Source organism: Oryzias melastigma, linkage group LG16, assembly GCF_002922805.2.
Source record: "Oryzias melastigma strain HK-1 linkage group LG16, ASM292280v2, whole genome shotgun sequence".
NCBI lineage: Eukaryota > Metazoa > Chordata > Actinopteri > Beloniformes > Adrianichthyidae > Oryzias > Oryzias melastigma.
The window spans coordinates 4,721,119-4,742,430 of NC_050527.1; the positions used below are offsets into that span (position 1 = coordinate 4,721,119).

Genomic DNA, 21,312 nt, shown 5'->3' on the forward strand with positions numbered 1-21,312 from the left:
TTGCCATTGTTGTTTGCTGGAGCTTGTGAGGGGTTGTAAGCTTACAGGAGAGAGTGTAAACAAAAAGATGATGGGAGATCAGCTGAAGCTTACTTCCACACCAACAGTCCTGCCTAGAATAGGGTAATAGACTAGGGCTTTGTCTGAATTCCCCCCCTAACCCCTAACTACTAAAAAACTATATAGTGCCCTGGATTTTAGAGGTAATTCAGACACGATGCTCACTACTTTTCTTTCATTTTTCTAAACACCAGATATGACGTCACCGATTTCACGAAGTGAAAATCAAATTAAAACGAACATTTCAAGACATTTATTTATGACTCCACTGTGTTATGATGGTGAAAATGTGGTTGGTTTATTCAAATATTACATTTAAACACGTATTTTTGTTCGACCACAATGCATTGTGGTCTATATTTGCTAATCTAGTGACCATTGATGCACGCTAGTTTTTCGCAAAGACTACTAGGAAATTTCGAGTGCACTCGATTTTGGAATTAGTAGATTTAGACAGCACTAAAAATGGTGAACACACTACATAGTGCACTATGTAGTGATGGGGGGGATTCAGACACAAACTAGGCGAATTTCTGATGAACTTCTGCTGTAGAAACTTTGTGCTAGAAAAGTGTTTTAATTTTCTGCTAAAAACGGCATATTCACAAAAAACGACCTCTGGGAATGCTTTGAAGATAAATAAAAAAATGTATCTCCATAGATGAGTGTTATATTTTATATATATAGTCAACCTATCAAACATAAAATGTAAAAATCAACTTTAAAAAGTGAAAAGAAAATCAAACCCCTGTGTTTTTAGTTTGTTCAAATCCTGCATTTTTAGTATAAATTAAAGTCATCAATCTGTGAATAACATTTTATTCTTCAAAGAAAATTCTATGAATGGAATATATTTCAAATTAAAGGTTTCCCTTTTTTGGCTGATATATTAGTTTGAACAAGATTTTGCTTTTAGTCACTTTTTTTTTTAATCTGGTACGCTTTAAAATTTTGTTTTTGTATCTATTCAAAATATTTTATTCAAGACCACAGAAATATGCAAGCACTTGTAAGAAAACACGTGAAATGCTGGTAGAGTAATTTCTCTACAATTTATAAGATTTGGAATACAAGACTTTTATAAATAACAACAAAAAACAACATAATTTTCATGTTTGTCTCTATTAACAAAATGAAACAGTTACAAATGCTATAAATCAAGTATCCCCTTCTATAAGCCACTCTATTTTAGTTTTCAAAATAGTCCGAATAAATGTTTTCATCAACCCATATCATGACACTCCCCCGTATTTGAAATAATGTTTATAATTTAGAAAAAGATTTTATTTCCTCAAAAATAAATGTATGTTTCATCTGCATTTGAGGAGTTGTTGTGCAGTCTAGTTTATAAATAAAGAAAATACATTGTAAATGAGTAGCAACTACTTATTAATTTTGATAGAAACAAATTTACATTAAAACTACTATGAATGTTTCATCACAGCAGCAGGAGAAAATAGTATAAGTAGCTAATTTCATACGTTCAAATCTGTGCAGATAATTTACTACAATTTCATTTTTTTTAACAGTATATATATATATATATATATATATACTGTATATAAAGAAGCCAGACTCGTACCTTATCTGAAGTGTGTTAGTTTGTCTGGTCCAGATATTTTTTTTCCAACATAAACACGTTTGAGATGGTTTGGTGTTTTTACAAAACAGCCCATCACCATGTTGTCTGCTAAAGCCAAAAACTGAATTACTGCCTCTCTAATAGTGGAATATCTCAGCTTTTAATACCTAATCTAAAGACAGAAGAGTATAAGAAATACTTCAAATGAAAAATAGTATCTTGTGTGTTTATAATCACTACAATAGAGATGAATGATTTATAAAATATGTATGTGAAATATTGGCTGGCCTATGTTGCTTATTTCCTGGCTGTTTGACTGATGGCTGGCATACTTTGATCTGAAATGCTCCCATTTACTGAGATAAATCTACCAATGGGCTTTCTTAGACATTGAATGGATCCATTTTAGGTTACTCCCTAAGAGAAATTTAGATGACAACACTTTCTTGACCTTCCAGGGTGAATAGAAGATCCTTTATGGTCCGTAGGAACAACGCGACAAATGAAACAATAGAAACAATGATCAGAATCCGGTGCACACAAATGTGTTCCTGATAGATGGAACAACGGCCAATCTTCTAGTTTGCTTGTTTTCTGACATAATCCTGTGGCTGTTGATGAAAGGTGTTGCTTCACATCTTAAGCAGTTTATGTTTTTATTTTAAAGCTTTTTCAACAATGTTCCACTGAGTATTCCAAGATATTACCGCAAAGCTTCCTCCTTAGTGTTTACGTGCTTTGCATAGTGCATAGGTAGGGTAGGGTTACTCTTTTGCATAAGCATTTGTCATCATATTTTGTGCACAGCAGTCTGGAGAGCAAGAGAAGGTGCGTACCAACTTGCACTAGAACCTCGTTTCCTGTGAGCGGTCCAGTACGGTACAGTCCGGTATTTTGAGCGTTTCCTTTGTAAAATCCATTAAGCAGTACAGAACCATACATCTTGAGGTCCCCCAATGGTTGTATGTCCATTAAAAAGTGGAACACAACAGTTGGGTTGGAGCCGACGTTGCCACCCGTTTACTGGCAGAATGTGAAGACGACGCTCATTTACACTAACGTGTCCAACGTTTGTAAGTTTTGCAGTTACCGGTTTTAGTCGCCCACATTCATATTTCAAACAACATTAAATTACTGTTATACAGGATGTACAAAAAGTAAAGCAAGCATTATTGTTACTTTTCTAGTTATTGTACTACAATGACGCAATGACACCCTAGCGGTCTTCATCACGCTCGGTGCTTACCTGAGTGGAAACTCTCACCAGAATCATACCAGTCCTTAGCGTACCAAACCGCTCAGTGGTTTTACAGTCCCAATTTCAATTCTATTAATGTATTTTGAGCTAAATAGGATTTCATATCTGTTACCGGGGCGAGGCTAGATCGGATGGCAAATGAGAACAGCAAAGTGGCGGGTAAATATAAATGAACAGTTATTATTATTATTCTTTTGATTTTATTTGAAAATATGTCTTTTTGTCATTTTTGCAATGCTTAAAGAAGCTTGTATTGAGGATTTATCAATCTTTGTCAATAATGAGACTCAAAAATTATGGTGGCAAGTTTGGGGCAAAGCTTTTAGCTGACGGGGCAGCTGTCCCCCCTCATCCCCCCCTTAGCTTTGCCCCTGACCGTTACAAATTAGAGTAATAGAATTCACCAGCAATTTTATTTTAATTAATTACTGTGCTTAAATGTAAATATGCATGCTTAATACTGTATAAAAATCTTTGATGTCAAGTTTTGGCAACATTTTTTTTCTCATTATTTTCAAGTGATGTCACAGTTAAAATACTTAGTTGTTTGTCTTTTTCTCAAAATTAGGGAAATTATGAACAGAAAGCTGGAGAAACATTATCTTAAAAGCATAAAATGAAGCACAAATACAGTTGACATCTTACAATTAATACCATCATTAAACGATCAACAAATTCTTATTAAATTAGCATCGTAAGTTGCTGTTTGCCATTCCCTTTCAGCTTCGGAAACAGGTGTGAAATTTCAAGCCTGACAGCTTGTAGATGACTTTAAGTAATCTTATTATCTAATCAATGCTTTCATTTGTTAAATCTCATTAAATGTAAACTAAGTGTTTTAGCAGAAATCCATATCAGTTGGCTGTGAAATCATCAAACTTTCTACTTTTGATTTAGAACGTAATCTTTTCAACTCTGAAGCTATTGTTTGTCAGCAGCTGAGTGCAGTTCTTTCCTCAGTCGCACAGACTTTATCCTTATTACTGCTGTCAATAGCAACAATGGCTAAAACTCTGCAGGAAATCAAGCAGAACCAGAAAGCAACAACCAAAACTGAGATCCTGCAGATTTTGTTGGCGAAAACAAAATCAATTCTTTGTTTGAGACCAGCTCAGATGTTTTTCAAAATTCTATTTAACGTTTCAAATCTGCCAATAAATTGTTATATTGTTTTAAGGATATTTAAATTCGGCCTCTTCCTTGTTGTTCTCAAGATCCGAAGGGATTCAAAAAGTCAAAAACAGTCCTCTATCCAGAATAATATTTATTGCTTTGGAAGATATTAATCTTTTTCTTCTTTTTTGCACTTTTCATTATTCCCTTTTTACAGTAAAACAAAGAAGGATGACTGGCAAAGTCACTGCAATGTCATTTTTAGGTGTATAGACACACATACACGCACAAAGAAAACAATATTTACAGCTGTTCTTCACTTGGAGACCTTTCATTGGAATGACTCACCAAAAACGTAGAGCTTTACATTAACTTTACAACAGAGCTTTCACCACTGATCATTAAACCGCCACTGTTTGACAAACCATGGACCGCAAAGGGTTAAGAAACTGTACAACAATGTTCACTCTGTACCGACAAACTGGACTGTAGAAAGGGGTTCGTTCGTTAAAATTAGGGAGAGCCAGGAAATGCAGTTTCTGTTAAATCAGTTTTCCACTCTTTAATGTCCTGCAGCGAAAAAATAGTGCTGCTTAGACGAAAGGCATTGATCAAATCTAATCTGAACAGATTTGGGAAAAGATTAGAGAAAAAAAAAATCCTCACTCGAGCCAAAATTATTCACATTTGACTTATTACAGTGCACTTGTAATTGGGTAACTATAAAAATAAATCTACTGTCAAATTTGTATGCTTTTGAGCCCAAAGGGTTTGTTCAGAGGGCAAAAATGACTAAAGGGTACAATTAGTCGAGCAAAAAAATAAAATAAAATAAAAAATCATCTGGGCATCTTAAATTCTGTCCACATATTTAGAAAAACCCTCTTCAGAGTGCAGATCTTCTGGCATCAATAATTTAAACTTTGATACACCTACGCTTATAATTGTCCAACATGTTTAAATACGGAATTAAATCACAACAATACAGCTAAATCTTATCATAGCGAATAATAATTAAATGTCATATACATCATAATAAAATATATACATTGAATAATTCATACAAATCGAAGTAGCTCTTCTTGCTGTCTTTTTCTTTCCTATCAAAAAGTACGCAGGAACCCAGCTGACAAAGTTCACAAACTTTACTAAAGATGGATTTTTATCATATATTTATATAAAAAAATCAAGCATGTATGGAAAAGTGGGGAAATTAGAACTGAGATTTAGTCAAAAACGTTGGCTACAGTGACCACTAGGTGGCAGTATTTGATCATTTCTTTCAAGTAATTTGTTTTAAGCAAAATCTTGAGGACATATCTGCAGAAGTACATCGATCTAAGCAGTGTTCTCTTGCAGTTCTGTTAGTGTGTGGATGTTATTTGTTAATATTTATCAAGGTGGCCCATTCTGGGAGCTGATTGATCACTTTCATGATCTCACTCCAGGCCCAAATACAGACAGTGAACTAGGGGGAGGGATCCAACACAGATTTGCTTTAAAAGTTTTCACAAAATTGGTTGCTGTCAATTATTGTTCCTAGTAAATTAATTATCTTATAAAATATGCACACAAAAATAAAGAAATTGTAGTTTGAGAGGTGAAAAATGTAACTGCTTACTGTGATTTTTTTTTTTTTTTTTGCAGTGACTGTTTCAGAAATGACAGGAGAGAAGAAGAGAGTTGTGGAGCACAGACCGGTCAGAAAATGTCTTAGCTGTGGATCATTTTAAGAGTCTCCGTCTCCCTGTGTCTTTCGTGCAGAGGCATGGATGGGGAGAGCGACGGGGGAATGGATGGGGGGTGAGGATTGATTGGCATCAGGCTCTTGAGAGGATGAGGGGACACCGGCGGAGGGAGGGAGGTGATGGGCGGCAGCACGCTTGCTTTCTTTCCGTCCAGCACGAGCTGCGGCCGGTTCACCAGGCCGGCGTCCTTCCTGATGCTGAACTCGTGCTCGTTCTCGTTCTCCGAGCTGCAGTCGCTCAGATCCGTTATCTCCAGGTCCGAGTCCGACTCCGGGTCCTGCTTCACGCCTCCCCTCCTCTCCGTGGGGCTCTGCCGGCCCGTCCCGTTCCCCGCTCCCAGGCTGACAGCCCCCAGCCCCAGGTTCAGCCCCGTGCCTGGGGGGTTGGCCTCCACCGTCTCCCTCTCGCTCAGCGCGGCTCCGTTGCCGATGTCTGTCCGACCCAGCGGCAGGCTTCCCGGATAGGGTGGCAGACAGATCCTTCCTGCCTGACCACCCGCCGTGCCGTTTGCCCCCCCATTCTGCCCTGCTACTCCTCTCTCTCCCGCGCCCGTCTCCGCCGGGGGGAGCAGAGAGGAGAAGGGGTGAGGCAGCTGGGAGAGGCTGCTCTGCAAAGGATTCGGATAAAACTGGGAGGGATAAAGGGAGCCAGGAGGCAGTTTGGGGCAGTTATTGAGAGAGAAGGCCCCTGGGAGGTAGGGGTTAAAGCCCCAAGGGTAGTCGAAGGATGGACTGCGAGGATACGGGCCCAGCAGGGACGGGGGTTTGGTGTAGCACTGGGCACCTAGGACAGAGAAGATCCAGAGAAGGAGGTTAAACTCAGAGGGGGCAAAGGTTTCCCGACATTCAGCATCTAAGAATCTTTACTAATTAGAGTTGGTGGTATTAGCAATTCTAATGAGGAGCCACAGGGGCTCATTCTGGCACAGTTGCTTTCCACAAAAAATAAACGGATGGTTCATTTATGCATGCCAGTACAGCTGCTAACAGATGTGAGAACAGTGGAAGGGATGGATCCAAGATTTGATGTTGTCTCACATACAAAATGTCAATCACATATCGTGACTTACATCAGCATTATTTCAGGTTTTATTAAAAAAAAAAATCTGCAAATTAAATCTTGTTCTGCATTTTAATTCGGTTCCTTGTAAGCATCTTTTCTATCTGAGAAAGACGGTAACTCTGAGGTAATGCTGCTTTTAAAAAATTAATGAACATGCAAAAGCATTGCCTCACAACCTACTCAACTTCCTTCCAAATGACAACCAACTCAGAGATTCTCTGTCTGCTGCACCCTCCAACTCTCCCAGCCTCGCTCCTTCTCTCCTCACTCCGTTATTTACTATGCAGGGCTAATTTGACAGCGGTGAAGTCTCGGCGTGCTGGGCCAGGAGTAGCTGGCAGACACATGAATATTGAATCAGTCAGGCAGGCCTCACTTGCTTATGAAAACACAGTAATGGGCGCCCACAGGCCACAAGCTGAAGCCTGCACCCTCAATTAGGGCCTTCCTGCCTGGGAAGGGATTAGGACGATGGGGACACATGGGAGGGTGAGAAGGGAAGAAGGGGGGAATAGGACCTGAGGACAAACATAGTGGGGGGGGCAGGTTGTGTGATGAAGATTGCATGCGTGTATGTGAGTTTCTGCACACTACCTCCTGTACTCTGTGGATGCCTGTGCATTGAATTGCATGTGCAGAGAGATGCAAACAAAAGCATTTGGAGGAGGGCAAATGTGGGCCATCATTCTGAAGAACAGGATCACTTCTCCTGCCTTCTTTCCTCTGTTGAAATGGATAATTCAGCAGCTAACCTCACCTGAAGTGTAGCCTCTCTGCAGCCTGCTATGGGATCGCCATCTGCCTTATTTCCTTTAACAATAAAGGTTCATGCCTCCCCATATCCTTGTTCCTCAATCTGCTCTCCTCCAGTCCTTCACGTCTCCGCGAGCACACAGCCCAAACACAACTCCTCGTGCCCCGTTGAGGGATTTCTCAACAAACACTTTTCTGTTGCCGTTTCTGCAGCTCACCTGAACTCAGGAAAGGGAATGTGTCCAGCCTCAGCTTGTCCCCTTCGGGTCCAGGCGCTGTAGTTCCTCGATCAAAGAGTCCTCCTCTTCCAGTGTCTGGCAAACGAGGAAACAACGACTGGATGGCCTGTGTGGAGGGAAAAGAAAGTAAAAAAAATAAAGTTAACAAATTCATTCATCAATAATGGCTCTGCAGAATGTTGAGTAGTGTCATAAATTGACAGGAGCAGAGAGTGATGCAAACAGTTGCACCAAGGACATGATAAAAAGAGTCACCATGGGGTTGAGGGAGGCAGGAGGACACAGAGGCTTAGACTCAAAGGGAGGAAAAGTAGAGTCAAATGGAGATCCAGATTAAGACAACATGTGATGAATGACAAGAAGGAGAGAGGTCAGCTCGTGAAAAAGACCCACAGAGGAACAGCTCAGGAAGTTTTGCAGCAGTGTGTCTGTGTGTGTGCACGTTATTGCTGCTTAAATATGTGAAAGAACAGAAGTCAAGGTGGAGTAAATGAAACAGTTGAATCTTAGGAATCAAGGGGACAAAGGGGGGATTTTTTTTCCCACCTGGCATCGCCGTGGATCAATAGTTTCTGTCACTCCCGCAGCCTCAAGTTTGAAAGGCAAGACTGTACATCCAAGCTGTGAGATCTACGTTGCTTAACAAACCGCATTAATGACCCGCCATTGATCTGATCTGACGCGGCCTCCTTTGCTTTCTATTTCTTTCATTTTCGATCGATGACAGATGGATACGCTGCCGGAGACGGGGATGAGAGAAGGAGGGGATAACTTCTTCTTTTGTTTTAAGGGCAAGTTAAAACCGTCCCCTTGCTCGGTCTCCTTCAGAGCCTGCATCTCCTTATCCCCATCTGAAGGGTGGCACAGACAAATGACGGATGATTCTCCCTCATACTGTCCTTTCAAGTTAACTATGCTTTCTAGGACGTATGTTGCATTAAGAAAAAGGGAAATCATCCACCTTTTGGCACCTACAGTGTTCCACAATTCTTTAATTAGGTTGTTTAGAAAAAAATCCAAATAATTAAAGACTTAGTAAGCATTCACACATAAGAGATTATCCTGCTTCTTTCCGTACGTTTTTTGGCCTGTAAAAACTCAATCACACTTTCAGCAATTACAGCAATCTTGGTATCAAAAATTTCAGCTTGTTCAGGACATCACTGCTTTATTTTTGGTATTGATAAACTTTATCGTTTTTGAAATACTGAGCTAAATATGCCTCATAGGAAATAAATGAGAAAATTTCAAAATTCAAATTTCAAAATTTTAAGTAGATTAGCAAAAAGCCTTTAAATATATTCATGGGCATTGTTTTCATCTTTTACAGTAATTAAAAAAAAATTTAGTTTACCTAATGTTTTAGCAACATGCTAACGTTATTGTCTAATTTGTTATCTACTAGAGTTTTTTTTAGGCTAATTTAGAGCTTAGCTTCAATTTTAGCAACAGACTATCGTTTTTGACTAGTTCAGTTTACTGAGGAATTTTAGGCTATTTTGGAGTTTAGCTGGTATTTAAGCAACAAGCTAACTTTTTTGGCTATTTTAGCATCTGCTGAAGTTTTCTTTTGCTAATTTGGATTTAAGCTAATATTTTAGCAACATGCTAACGTTTTTGACTAATTGTTATCCACTCCGGTTTTTATAGGTTAATTTAGAGTTTAGCTTCAATTTTGGCAACAGATGAAGATTTTTGACTAATTTAGTTTACTGACAAATTTTAGGCTATTTTGGAGTTTAGCTAATATTTAAGCAATATGCTAGCTTTTTTGGCTACTTTGGCATCAAAGGTTTTTGGGCTGATTTGGAGTTTAGCTCATATTTAAACAACACACTGAATATTTTTGCAAAATTCGCATGTATCAGGGATTTTTAAGCAATTTTATTATACATTTTCAGAAATGAAGGCTAACTTCAGCACTCTTTCGTAGTTCTTTAACTAAATTTTCAGTCTTTTACGAAATTTAACATTTTCCAAATAACTTTTGTATTTTCAGCAAATCCCTTGAGCAATTAAAGTAAATTGCGTCACCATTTTCATCAAAAAGGTTCAGCATCTTCAATGACTATATACTTTCAGCAAAAAGTATTCACACTGTCAAATGTAATGCAACTTTTCTAGTTTTTTATGTATTTTTGCTTATCTTGTGTAAGTTTTACAATCCAAATAAGCAAACAAGAATCATTTATATATAAAAGAAAAAGAAAATGATTTTCTCTTCTATAATAAAACACTGAAAGATTAAAAAATAAAACATAAAACAGTGATGTGGATTTTAATTACCAGAGAAATAGTGCTTTATCTTAAAAATAATATTAGTGAAGGGATATTTGGATTATCTTGTTAAAAAATGCATTCATTTATTACAAAAAAGTAACATTAAATTCCCTTTCTAAAGACTTTTGTACCTCTGGGCTGCAGTCTGGTGTGGCGGAGCTCCCATTGAAGTGGTTCTGGGCCAGAAAGAAGGGAGAGTTGGCCATATCCAGGATGGGGTAGTTCACCAGCACCACCTTGCTGAAGTTGAACTTGTAGGTGAAACGCTTCCCTTTGGTTTTGTGCAAAATCCGCTTGTTGTAGTAATACCTGAAAAGGAAACGGGAGCGCATCGATGGAAGGATGGAGATGGGGGATAAAGGGAAGAGGAAAAGAGAAGGAAAGGATTATTTTAATGCCTGAATCAAGGTTCAGTGTTTCCTCACTGTAAGAACGGAACAAGTAAACAACTTTAGCGCTGTGAGGCAAAGCGCTATGCTGATTTCCCACTGTTTTTATTCATCTCCTCCTTCCCCAGATCAATTCATGTCTCACCGACTTTATTCGATACAGGGTGGGTTTTGAAGGAAAATCTTACAAAGGCTGTTAATTCACACAAAAATTGTTTAAGGGCTAAATCCTGTTCAGATTACAACAAAAAGATGCTACAGGATAACAGATTTTCATAAAAAGTGGTATACGAATAAGCCAATGGATTAATTAATAATCTTAAAATATGTATCTGCTCTAAAATAACAAATAATTCTGCAAAAGGTTCAGTGAAAAATCAAACATCTGAATGTCTTGTTTGAGTAATTCAAAAGCAGCTGTGATTCTCTGTTTCATATAAATGCACTTGACACCAAGAAGCTGCCACTGCCAAAGGTGGTACAACAAGAGCAGTCGTCATGGCGACGACCTCCGGTGTCTCCCGCTGGGCTTGTCAATGCGTCGTCATGCCAGTTTCCGTTACCACCCGTGAAGGAGTCACGCTGCACTCTGTGCCAGGGGTGGGTGTATCGGCAGTAAAAAGGAGCACGTGAAGCCATCTGGCTCAGGTAAAAGAGCTGAGAGCTCTGGTGAAGCACCATGGCGAGGTGTGCTTCAAGCAAAAAAAAACAGCAAATACATTGTTGTGATAAAAGATTACAATACAAAAGCATCTTCTAGTTGTGGATTCCTTTGTCAAACTGCGCCACACAACTCAGCAGGAAAAGTCAGCAAGAAGAACCTCATTATGCAGACGCCCTATACCAACAAACACAGAAGCTTATGCATATCAGCATGTATTCATGGCGGCTGAACCCAGTGCAATGATGTGTACATGTTTTGCTTTGCATGGCAATTGTGCAGCGGCCCTTAATTGAGCAATTAAGTGAGGCTAATTAAGAAGGCTAATTGTGGCCCCAGCCAATTCATAACAATTAGACTCTGACGACAGCCCCCATTAACAAGGGGCCAAAGAGAAGTGGAGGGAGGAGGGTTCAAGCAGGGTGGTTTGGATTTGCATAAGGAAATTCTGAGAAGTGTAAATAGATGGGCTGAACTTGGTTTCTGAGCAGAAGTCCAAGTCATTCCTTGCAGTGGCTTAATTTTGAAATCCCTATTGAATTTTTTCATAGTGGTGAACTTTCCATTAGGATGTCAACAGATAAGCAGAAATTGAGGGTATTGACGTTCCTCCCCGAGAAGTCCCTTCTTTATCTTTTCATTCTCCCCGTAAGACGTCGAGTGAGGATTAAGTCCAGGATGAGTAAACAAATAATGTAAAGCGTGATAAACTTATCAGATAGCGACATACCTCAGCGCCCTGCTCAGCTTGTCATAGTTCATGTGAGGCTTGCATTTCCTTATCCCCCACAGCCGGGCCACCTCGTCCGGGTCCTTAATGACAAACTCGCCGTAATCTCCCTGCCAGGCGATCACGCCGTGATACTCCTCCTTCTGCAGCAGCTCTAAGATGAAGTGCCACAGCTGGATCTGCCTGGAGCCGGGGCTCGACTCGGGCTTGTAGGCCCAGTCCGGGAAGGCAAACCCTGGGTGGTGCAAGAGGGAAAACAGGAGGTTAAGGGCGGACATTTGTCCCACTGAGCAGAGGAGGGGGGAGCTGTCTGACTGGTGAGTGATGGAGGTGAAGGATGATGTGTTTAATATCACAGCACGTGCCTTGAGCTATGTTAGTCTGTGCTAATGCCCTCTAGCCTCAACAGATTGGTCAGTGGGATGATGACAGCTCGCTGGGGGAGATCTGATTGATGCTGCTCAGGTCTGCATTTTAAAAGCCGACTGTATGCACATCATACATAGAGCCGGGCAGCTTTTGATTCTAACAAGCCATTTAAAAACACAAGATATGAAACCAATTACTTTAGGAAAAGTTTCAACATTTCCACGTTTCTTGGCTTTAATCTGCAATCCACTTTCTTAAACATAAACATATATTAGTTACTTAATTAGATGCTTTTTTTCCGTCTACAAGTCGAAAACTGCAATCTTGCAGCTAAAGCATAAACTACAACCTTTGCTGATGACACGACTCACCTGGCGTCCAAAGGGCGGGCACAGGGGGGAGCAGCAAATCACTGACGCAGTTGCAGTCCATACCTCCACCTGAAACACACGGGAGGTGGTGCTCAGACCAGAGAAACGCTCCTCAAGCAGCAGATATTACACCATGTGCTTGGGTCAGAGTTGAGGCTCGTCTGACGGGCGCAAAGTTGAGAGTAAACTTTTTCTGAAAATCCAGGTATTGCATAAGCGTCTAAAGGCGCAACAGGACTTCAAAATGATACCATAAATCGATGTGAAACCTAACAAGGTTATGTTTTATATGTCTTTGGTGGAGATCAGGTGTTTGATGGATATGATCTTGTCTGGCCACCTGAGGCTGCGTGTGATGCAATGAGCTGGACATCCCTAAAGTACGGCTCCAACGGCAGGAATTACAAAAATGTTTGAAAACCAACTGAGAAGGTAAGCCGGGTAATAAATTCAAAATGTTATCTTTGAATGGACATCGTGACACGGTTAGTTTGCTCAACTTTTTAGAACAAAAAAATAACAGTTTTAGTAAAAGTTCAACATTTTCTCAATTTTGTTTGTTTACTGTGTAATATTTAAAAAGACAAAAGTTCGGATTAAAATTATTATTTTGCTTATGTGTTCGAGTCTCAACTAAAGTACAAGCATTTGTGGAATTTTGATTACAAATGTGTATCTTTTCTTATAAATAAATACATCTGGATTCAGTGATATGTACACTTTTATATTAGAAATATACTTTTATTTTACTAATACTGAATGACAGCATTACTTCACCTTTTGAATAAAAATACTTGTAAAACTTTCAAAATTTGTCTTATGGAGCTTTAATACTTCACAGATATCAAAGTCCTAATATAAAAACAAGTTGTCAAGAGCATCACATCATGAATAATTTTTATTATTATCATTATTGTTACTATTGGAATTGTTTATGATACTCATAATTCATAGAAATGTCTCATTTAAGTGTTTAAATACAAGTGAATATTCATTTACAATTTTATATTCTGACATATCATTAAACTCTGCTTTTTTTAACACTCACATGCAAAAACATACATTTTAAAAACAACTTAGTCAATTTTAACCTCAAAAGATGATTAAAATGTAATGTCATTTTAATATACTCAAATAAAACCTAAAAAGTATGATCAAATACTATATTTAAACTAATTTGTTAGTTTTTACTTTAAAACCATAAAGTGGTTTTGTTTATGAATGAAAACAACAACAGGAAACACATGGATGCTGATAAAAATGTTATATTAGCATTTTTAAAGTAAAGCAGAAAGGAGGAGTTAAAAATCATCTTATTAGAGCTTAAGAGCAACATGGTTTAAAAAGAGTAATTCAAAGTGAAGCATCAAATAATGAGTGAACTCCTACATTTATGCTGATGACAAAATAAATGAATAAAAACGAAGCAAAAAGTAAACGACAGCAGCAGAAGTTCTATCATTTTGAATATCATTGGTGTCCTTATTTTAATTTTTTGCCGTGTCATGTTATGAGTTATTTTACTGCACGTTTGCAGCAGGAACAGAAATTTCATGTGTGTTAAAATAAATTGCACATTTGACAATAACTAGAAACAACAAAATGTGACTTTCAGGTTCACAAACAGCAAGACTTGAAACACCTGAGAGATGGAAGAAAGATATCAGACGGCGTTTTCATTTTGGCTCCTTTGCTTCCCGTCACACTTCGTATCCAATCCCGTGTCTGTTGGAGGTGGTCGGCTTTATTGAATGAGAGCTTATTATGATAACGGCTGCGAGAGAAATGCGAGCAGACATCTGCTGACAGGGGACGGTATGGAGCTTTGGGTGTTTGGGTGACGAACATGACAGGATATAGTTTGGATATTGCAGTTTCATCAGGGCTGTTTGACAAAGCTCAGATGGAGGAGATGCTGCTGCTGCTGCTACACCGGTCTCTTTAGTGCTGGTCCCGCTATCTCTCCCCTCTCTGCCTCTTTCTATTTAATTATGCTCTGTGAATTTTGGATTTTCCCTCCAGCATTGAATTGGAACGTGAATTATTAAGGTGTGTTTGTATAAATTATTATTGCTAACTCCAGGCATTTCTCCCTCTGACAGACTCTCTCCATCGGTCTCTGCGTCGCTCTCACCCTGCTCTCAGCCTCTGGATTGTGGCCTCCTCTGCTCTCCCCCCTGCTCCTCATCCCTTGTTTTCCTCAGATATTCCAACCATCTCACATGTGTTTTTTATTCTTTTTTTCATCACTCATGCAATCATACTTTCAATTGTTTACCATTTTTTCCGCAGGCAAATCTTTGAAGAATTTACAAACTTTTAATTTTTTTTTTTTTTTCACAAAACAATGGACACTTGGGAGTGTAACGATTCATTTTAACAATTCGATTTATATCATAATTTATAGTCGATGATATGATTTATTGTTTCACATTGAACAATACAATTCACTCACCTAAAGTCGATCCAGGACATTTTTAGGCAGAAATTAACCGGGATATATCGGTAAAGTTTTCCAGATAACTCGCATTTCTTTCAAGACAACCAAGTATAAATTAAATATGCGATGGAGCCAGATCCAGTTTAATTTATAGTTTGCAATTGTGTTAAATTTCTCATCTTAAATTATATTATATCAGGAAATAGATCATTTATATTTTGTATTTTTATTATCGAGATTCAGATTTATTATGACTCCTCCTGCAGAAATCAGTGGTCACCTGTAGTCTCAGGTGGAGCTCAGGGTGTTTTAGAGACAGCGACAGGGAGGAGGTTTTTGGAAAGTGCAAACTGAAATTCAAGACTTCTGAATGAAACACGTTTGGATACAGAAGCCAACGAGTATTTCTTACAAAATACTTCCACAAAGGCTAGTGTGATCGTCTAATATGTGTAAAAACAAAACTTTCATAAAGTTCCACATCAAAATAATAACATTATTAGAACATTCTACCACACTGTATTATCAGGGTTTTTAAAAAGTTAAATGTTTCAACACATTGGAGAGTAATGATCATTTTTTGCTGTGATGGTCATTTTTACGTTATAGCAAAATAAACTTACTGTACCTGAATCCAAATGGTATTTTCCAATATCAATAATTGATTAAATTATTAAAAAAAAAACAATTTTATGTCTTAATTTAACTAACAACTTGCCTCAGACTGATCGATCTGGTTGGATTATAGGAATAGAAATTGATTAATTGATTAATCGATTAATCAATTAATTGTTACACCTCTAGAAGTACCTCTAATGTAAATTTTGAAATGTTTAAACTTTCAAAAGTGTGCTTTCGTATTTAAGACTTCATATTTAAACGTGTGAATACAAGAACTGAGGATCGCAGGAATAGAAATCAATCAATCGATTAATCGTTACACCTCCAGAAGTACCGATCTCCTCTAATGTAAATTTTGAAGTTTGTAAAATTTCAGAAGTGTGCCCTTCGCATTAAAATCTTCACTTTTAAGCATGACGTGAATGCAAGAACTGAGGATTGTTGGAATAAAAATCGATCAATCGATTAATCGATTAATCGTTACACCTCCAGAAGTACCGGTTTCCTCTAATATACATTTAGAAATGTGTAAACTTTCAAAAGTGTGCCCTTCACATTTAAAACCTCACATTTAAACATGAAGTGTGAATGCAAGAGCTGAAAAAAATGAAATATTCGTTGTCTTGCAGGTAGTAATCTATAAGTTTTCTCTTCCCTGTGGGCTTCTGGCCATCAATACTGCATCATCTCCTTCATTTACCATCTCCCCGCAGTCTGCAGCATGTATAGACTCATTTCCTCTGAGGAATACATATACATATGTACTGAGCCAGGATCTCACTCCCAAACTCCCATGATACCCACGCATCTCCTCAATCCATAACCGTCTTCGGTTCTTTCCTATTCGGCAGGATATCCATACAGGTGAATCCTCCTTTCTCTCTCCCACCTCCTGCCTGCTCACACACACACCTATCCACTGTCTTCTCCTCCTCCCTCCTGCCCCACCCACCTCCTCTTTCTCTCTCTGCTCTGTGTTTTGCTTCGGCGCAGTAATTTTCCGTTTGATTTCGGAGGTAATGCATTTTTTACAAATCAAAGAGGAAGCCAGGCTGCCCTTCTCCTCCTCCTCCTCCTCCTCTCCTTCTTCTACTTCTCCATCTCTCTTTCTCCTTTTTTTTTTCCTCCCTGCCCAGTCTCCCATTCTCTACCCCTCCCGCCCTGTTTGGCCCCCCAGGCCAGAGAGGAGATAAAGGAGCCCCCATCATTTCCTTGTTAGTTTTGATTTGGGCAGCACAGGGCTTTCAAGTTCCCCCCCATCACCCCCAGAAACATTATAACTAGCAGCCCAGGGAATACAGTTCCTCATTCACGCACTCTCCTGCAAACACACACATGCATGCGCCGACTGGCAGGCACAGACTCGCAGATTGCAATAGATCGCAGCGTCTCAAACAGATACGGCACAAACGCAGTCTGCAGGTATTCAGGCAGCCGTCGCGCACACAGCGAGCGGCGGCGCACAGAATAAGACATGGAGCCCATAGATATCGACTGAATCAGTATCGACACACTAACGCACGTCTCAGCGGCACGCCGAAAGAGAGAATACACTTTGTTTACTGAAAACGCTGGTGCCAATGCAGAGAAGAAGTGTAGGTAGACAAGAATCCTCTTTTTGTGCGGTTGTGGACACAATAGTTCAAACAAAAGACTTTTTCTTCACAAAAGGTCATCTATAAAAGCAGCGGGAATGATGGATCACACAGTTAGCAGTGTTACAATAGTAAAAGGCATAAAAGGAGAGCCTAGTCGCTCTACACAGTGTCATCTTGATAGAAAAACAACAAAAACAGCGCTCAAAGAAAAGTGCCTCTTCACATGTTGCACAGTGTAGGTCTGCAAAAGAAACTGCTGCTGGAAACCCACCTGAGTTGATGAGTCAGAGGTTCTGATAGTTCATCCCGCTGTGTTTTGGGGACTTAACAGGAATGCACGGAGGCTCAGATGTTGGGTCTGGTTCATTTTCAGAAAGTAGGGGCCACTATTTTATAATTAAAGCATTTTAGTGGAAATTTAAATGTCAAAAAAGCCAAAATTTAAAGGTTAATCCAAATGAAAATTGTATTTTTAGTGTTTATTACACGTTCTTGTGGCAATTTCTGAGACATAGGGGATGTATATACAGAAAACAAAGCTTAAAATTGCATTTCTGAGTATTATTCAAATAGTTGTTAATCAGGAGCAGACAAAAAATGCAGTTAAAAAATTAAGGTATATTTGTGACGCTCCATTCTGATGCATCCACTTGCAGACAAATAGATCCATATACGTCTTGGTTTCCTCTTTTAAGCTGGCATCTGGCTCAAAACTGTATGATTGGATAGCTCCAATATTCACCATTTTTGATGTTAGGTCAGGAATGTGAGGGGGTGTAAGCTAGTTGTGTGGGTGATGGGAAGTGGAGGTGGGGTTACTCTGCATCAACAATCCTGCTCAGAGGCAAACTTCTAATGAACTACTGCCACTCTGCAGACACTATGTCCTAGAAAACAACTTTTTTTGGTTAAAAAAAAATCAAAATTAAAATGGAGGGAATGCTTTGAAAGTAGATCAAAACATAATCTGTATGTTTTGTACAGATTAAGAGAGAACCTTTTTGACAGCTACATTGCCTGATTATTGCGAATTTAGGACTTTTTTTAGTTACATTTTTATTTTCTTTTATTATTCCCTTTCAAACTTGTGCAGTCAACATATTATCTGTTATTTTTGTGACAGTGACACCTTCATCACCCCGAAAATGGCAAGAGTAAATGCCTGCAGACAAGATGGAGAGTGACATCATCGGCCCAAAATGGAAAAAAAACTCTAATCTCAACCCAGAAGTGTTCCAAATTGTAAAAAGAAAGAAAAAAAACTTTTGTTAAAGCTTAAAACAGGAAAAACTGCAACTGTTAGTGTCAGGAGATAAAATAAAGTTTTTTAGAGCGATGTACTTTCAGTTCCGGTTGAGGACTTCTAGTTTTGGAGCTTTGAAAAAACTTTGCCTAAGAACAAGGTCTATCACAGCCATAAAGACCTCACCTCTGTCCATAAGACATGCATGAACAGATTTCAGTTAAATTATTACATTTGAAAAACTAAAACGTTTTTAATTAGAGTCAGGTCAGAGAGATATAGTATTACCTTTCCATCAAACTCATTTTGACAGGTGACCTTTGACCTCCACATTCCAAAGTGATGACGTAACAATTTGATATCAATTTGATATCAAATTTATATAAAGTTTATATCAAATTGATATAAAGTTTATATAAATTTGATATCAAATTGCTATGTCATCACTTTGGAATGTAGAGGTCAAAGGTCACCTGTCAAAATGAGTTTGATAGAAAGGTAATACTATATCTCTCTCAGGTCGTATTCTACCAAATCTTGGAATGTAAACCCCAAATCATCTCAAATACAGTTCTATTGATATTAGTTTGATATTTTGTGTGTCTGATTTGCTCCTCTGTCCCATTAGTTGATGAACTTTCATTAAATATAAATATAAATTTTGACTATTTGAGTGATTTTTCAGTTTCAATCCATTAGCAGAGCTGCTGTCCTTAAAGCCACGGTTTGCAGGCCACTGATGGGAGGTGTGAGGAAAGTACTGTAACTATGATTTTGAAATTCTGCAGAGTGACTGGGCTGGAAGAGCGAAGGAGCACCGCTTGACATTCAGGCAACATTATGTCTCCAGTGCTGTCTAAAGAAGGAAAGAGTGATGGGCTGCGATATAAAAAGATGGAATACTATGAGAACATGAAGAGCTGGCCTCTCCCGCTTTCTTTTTGTACGAGATGAAACGGACTCAGTATATCTGTCTCATCTTCCTTTTTCTGGTTACCCCTAAAAAAAAAAAAAGGACCCGACTGAACTCTCTCCTTCTCAATTCCTCCTCTCCCGCACCATCCGTCTCCCCCCTCTCTGTTCCTCTCCCTGGTTAGCTCTGACACACTGGTCAGCCTCGGGGCGGAAGAACTGAGGGACTCTGCGATGGGTTTGTTAGAGGAGATGGAAAGGAGAGCAGAAACGAGGAGGGGAGAGACAGAGAAAAGGAAAGGGTTGGTCAAGGGGGGGGACGAACCTGCAATTCAAGCGCTGAAGAGAAAAGTCAATGTTGAATTGAATTACAGCCCCAGATAATTATTCACTCTGGGGTAAATCTTTGCCTCAATGAGAAAAAAAGAAAAAGTTTATGTATTATTTACATCTATTTTTCATCAACATATTCAAAGTTGGAATAAAAGTATGTTTTAGTGTTGACTTTTTGTGTGTTTAATCCAAATTAATCTAAAGATTTGGGGATTTCCTCTTGAGTGATAAACTTCCAATTTTAATTTGAAAAAAAACAAAAAATTTTTTCAATTACTTTTCCTGTTTACACAGTTTGATGTGTTTTTTTTGTTGTTGTTTTTCAGCACTTTGAAACTCTAACAATAAAATATTTCTCTAATTTTACATTTGGGTCCAATATTAAAAATGATTCTGATGTTTTTTTGTTGCTTCAATTTTGTGCCATGAATGATTTTACTGTTATTATGTCAGTTTTAGACATTTTTAATCAAATCTACAGAATTGTATTACAATTTTTATTCGTAAAAACCCAGAAACTAAGTTTCCGTGTGATCACTCCTGCATCTTGAGCTCCAAACACGTCATGTGAAAAGGTGAAAACCAGTTCAGCCCGGGTAATAGGAACAGACAGCAGCGCAGTTCTGTCAGTCTATTTAACCAAGATGTATAGTTACAGGAGCTCTGAGGCTCTCTGCTTGTTCTCCTACAGAGCACATATTACACCACACTGCAGGTGCAAACCTAATACTGAGTCCTCCACACTGAGACAGACTATCATCTGACAGCAGCACCCAGCCAGACTACCATCCAGCCAAATTTAGTTTGAAAGCTACAGCTCAGAGATGGGATAGGAATTATCAAGAGGCTTTTTAAAAAGAATTTTCCCCATAGATCAGGAAAACAAGAAAATGCCAGATTTTTTCCAATTAGAATAGAATAAAACTTTATTGATCCAAAATTGTTATAAATGTGCAATTATAGTAAAATCTGCATCAAAAACTCACAAATATTCTGTCATTTGAAGACACAATTTTTTTAATTTAAAAAAATTCAATTTGAAATGTTTTTCTTTTGTGGACTACTTTCAGTCGCGGAGGAACACACGTGTTGCTCGGAAAAGCATCAACTTGATTTCCTGTTTTAATGTGACACTTTATTTAAAAAATATATGATAAATTCGATGATTTTGAGGAGTTTAGATGCAGTTGTTGTTCTAATGAAGAAACTTTTCCCCTGTCTTTCCATGGAGGTGAGAACTCCAACAACAAGTTGAAGAGGTGAGATGACGCGCGGATGCCGGCCGGCCGGCCGGGCGCGTGAATCGGCATTAGTATGATATAGGAGGCTGGCCTTAAGAAAATAAGGAAAAGTAGGGGAAAAGGATGGAGAAAAAAGTACCGATCGATAGGGTTAAATTATTCATCGTCATTAATTATCGATCGCTCTCCGCTGCCGGCTCGTCCGCCTCGCGCCAGAGTTGAAAGGAGGGAAAGCGCGCTTTATTAAAACCGGCTCGAGCCTCATTGTTTCATGTCCCGCGGCAAAGAAAAAGCTCGAGTTTGGCTCTG

The 21,312-nt window shown here is 38.7% G+C and overlaps 1 protein-coding gene across 2 annotated transcripts in view; it reads right to left on the minus strand.

Moving 5' to 3' along the window:
• Window positions 1–5,639: 5,639 nt before the first annotated feature.
• Window positions 5,640–21,312, minus strand: part of erfl1 (Ets2 repressor factor like 1) — a 62,921-nt gene continuing 47,248 nt past the window's right edge. For both annotated transcript variants that reach the window (XM_024266863.1, XM_024266862.2), the window contains exons 3-7: window positions 12,616–12,684; window positions 11,876–12,110; window positions 10,227–10,404; window positions 7,795–7,921; window positions 5,640–6,544 (exon numbers count right to left, since the gene is read on the minus strand). In XM_024266863.1, the coding sequence (XP_024122631.1) occupies window positions 5,727–6,544; window positions 7,795–7,921; window positions 10,227–10,404; window positions 11,876–12,110; window positions 12,616–12,676 (1,419 nt within the window). In that variant the 5' untranslated portion in view covers window positions 12,677–12,684 and the 3' untranslated portion in view covers window positions 5,640–5,726. The remainder of the gene's footprint in view (window positions 6,545–7,794; window positions 7,922–10,226; window positions 10,405–11,875; window positions 12,111–12,615; window positions 12,685–21,312) is intronic.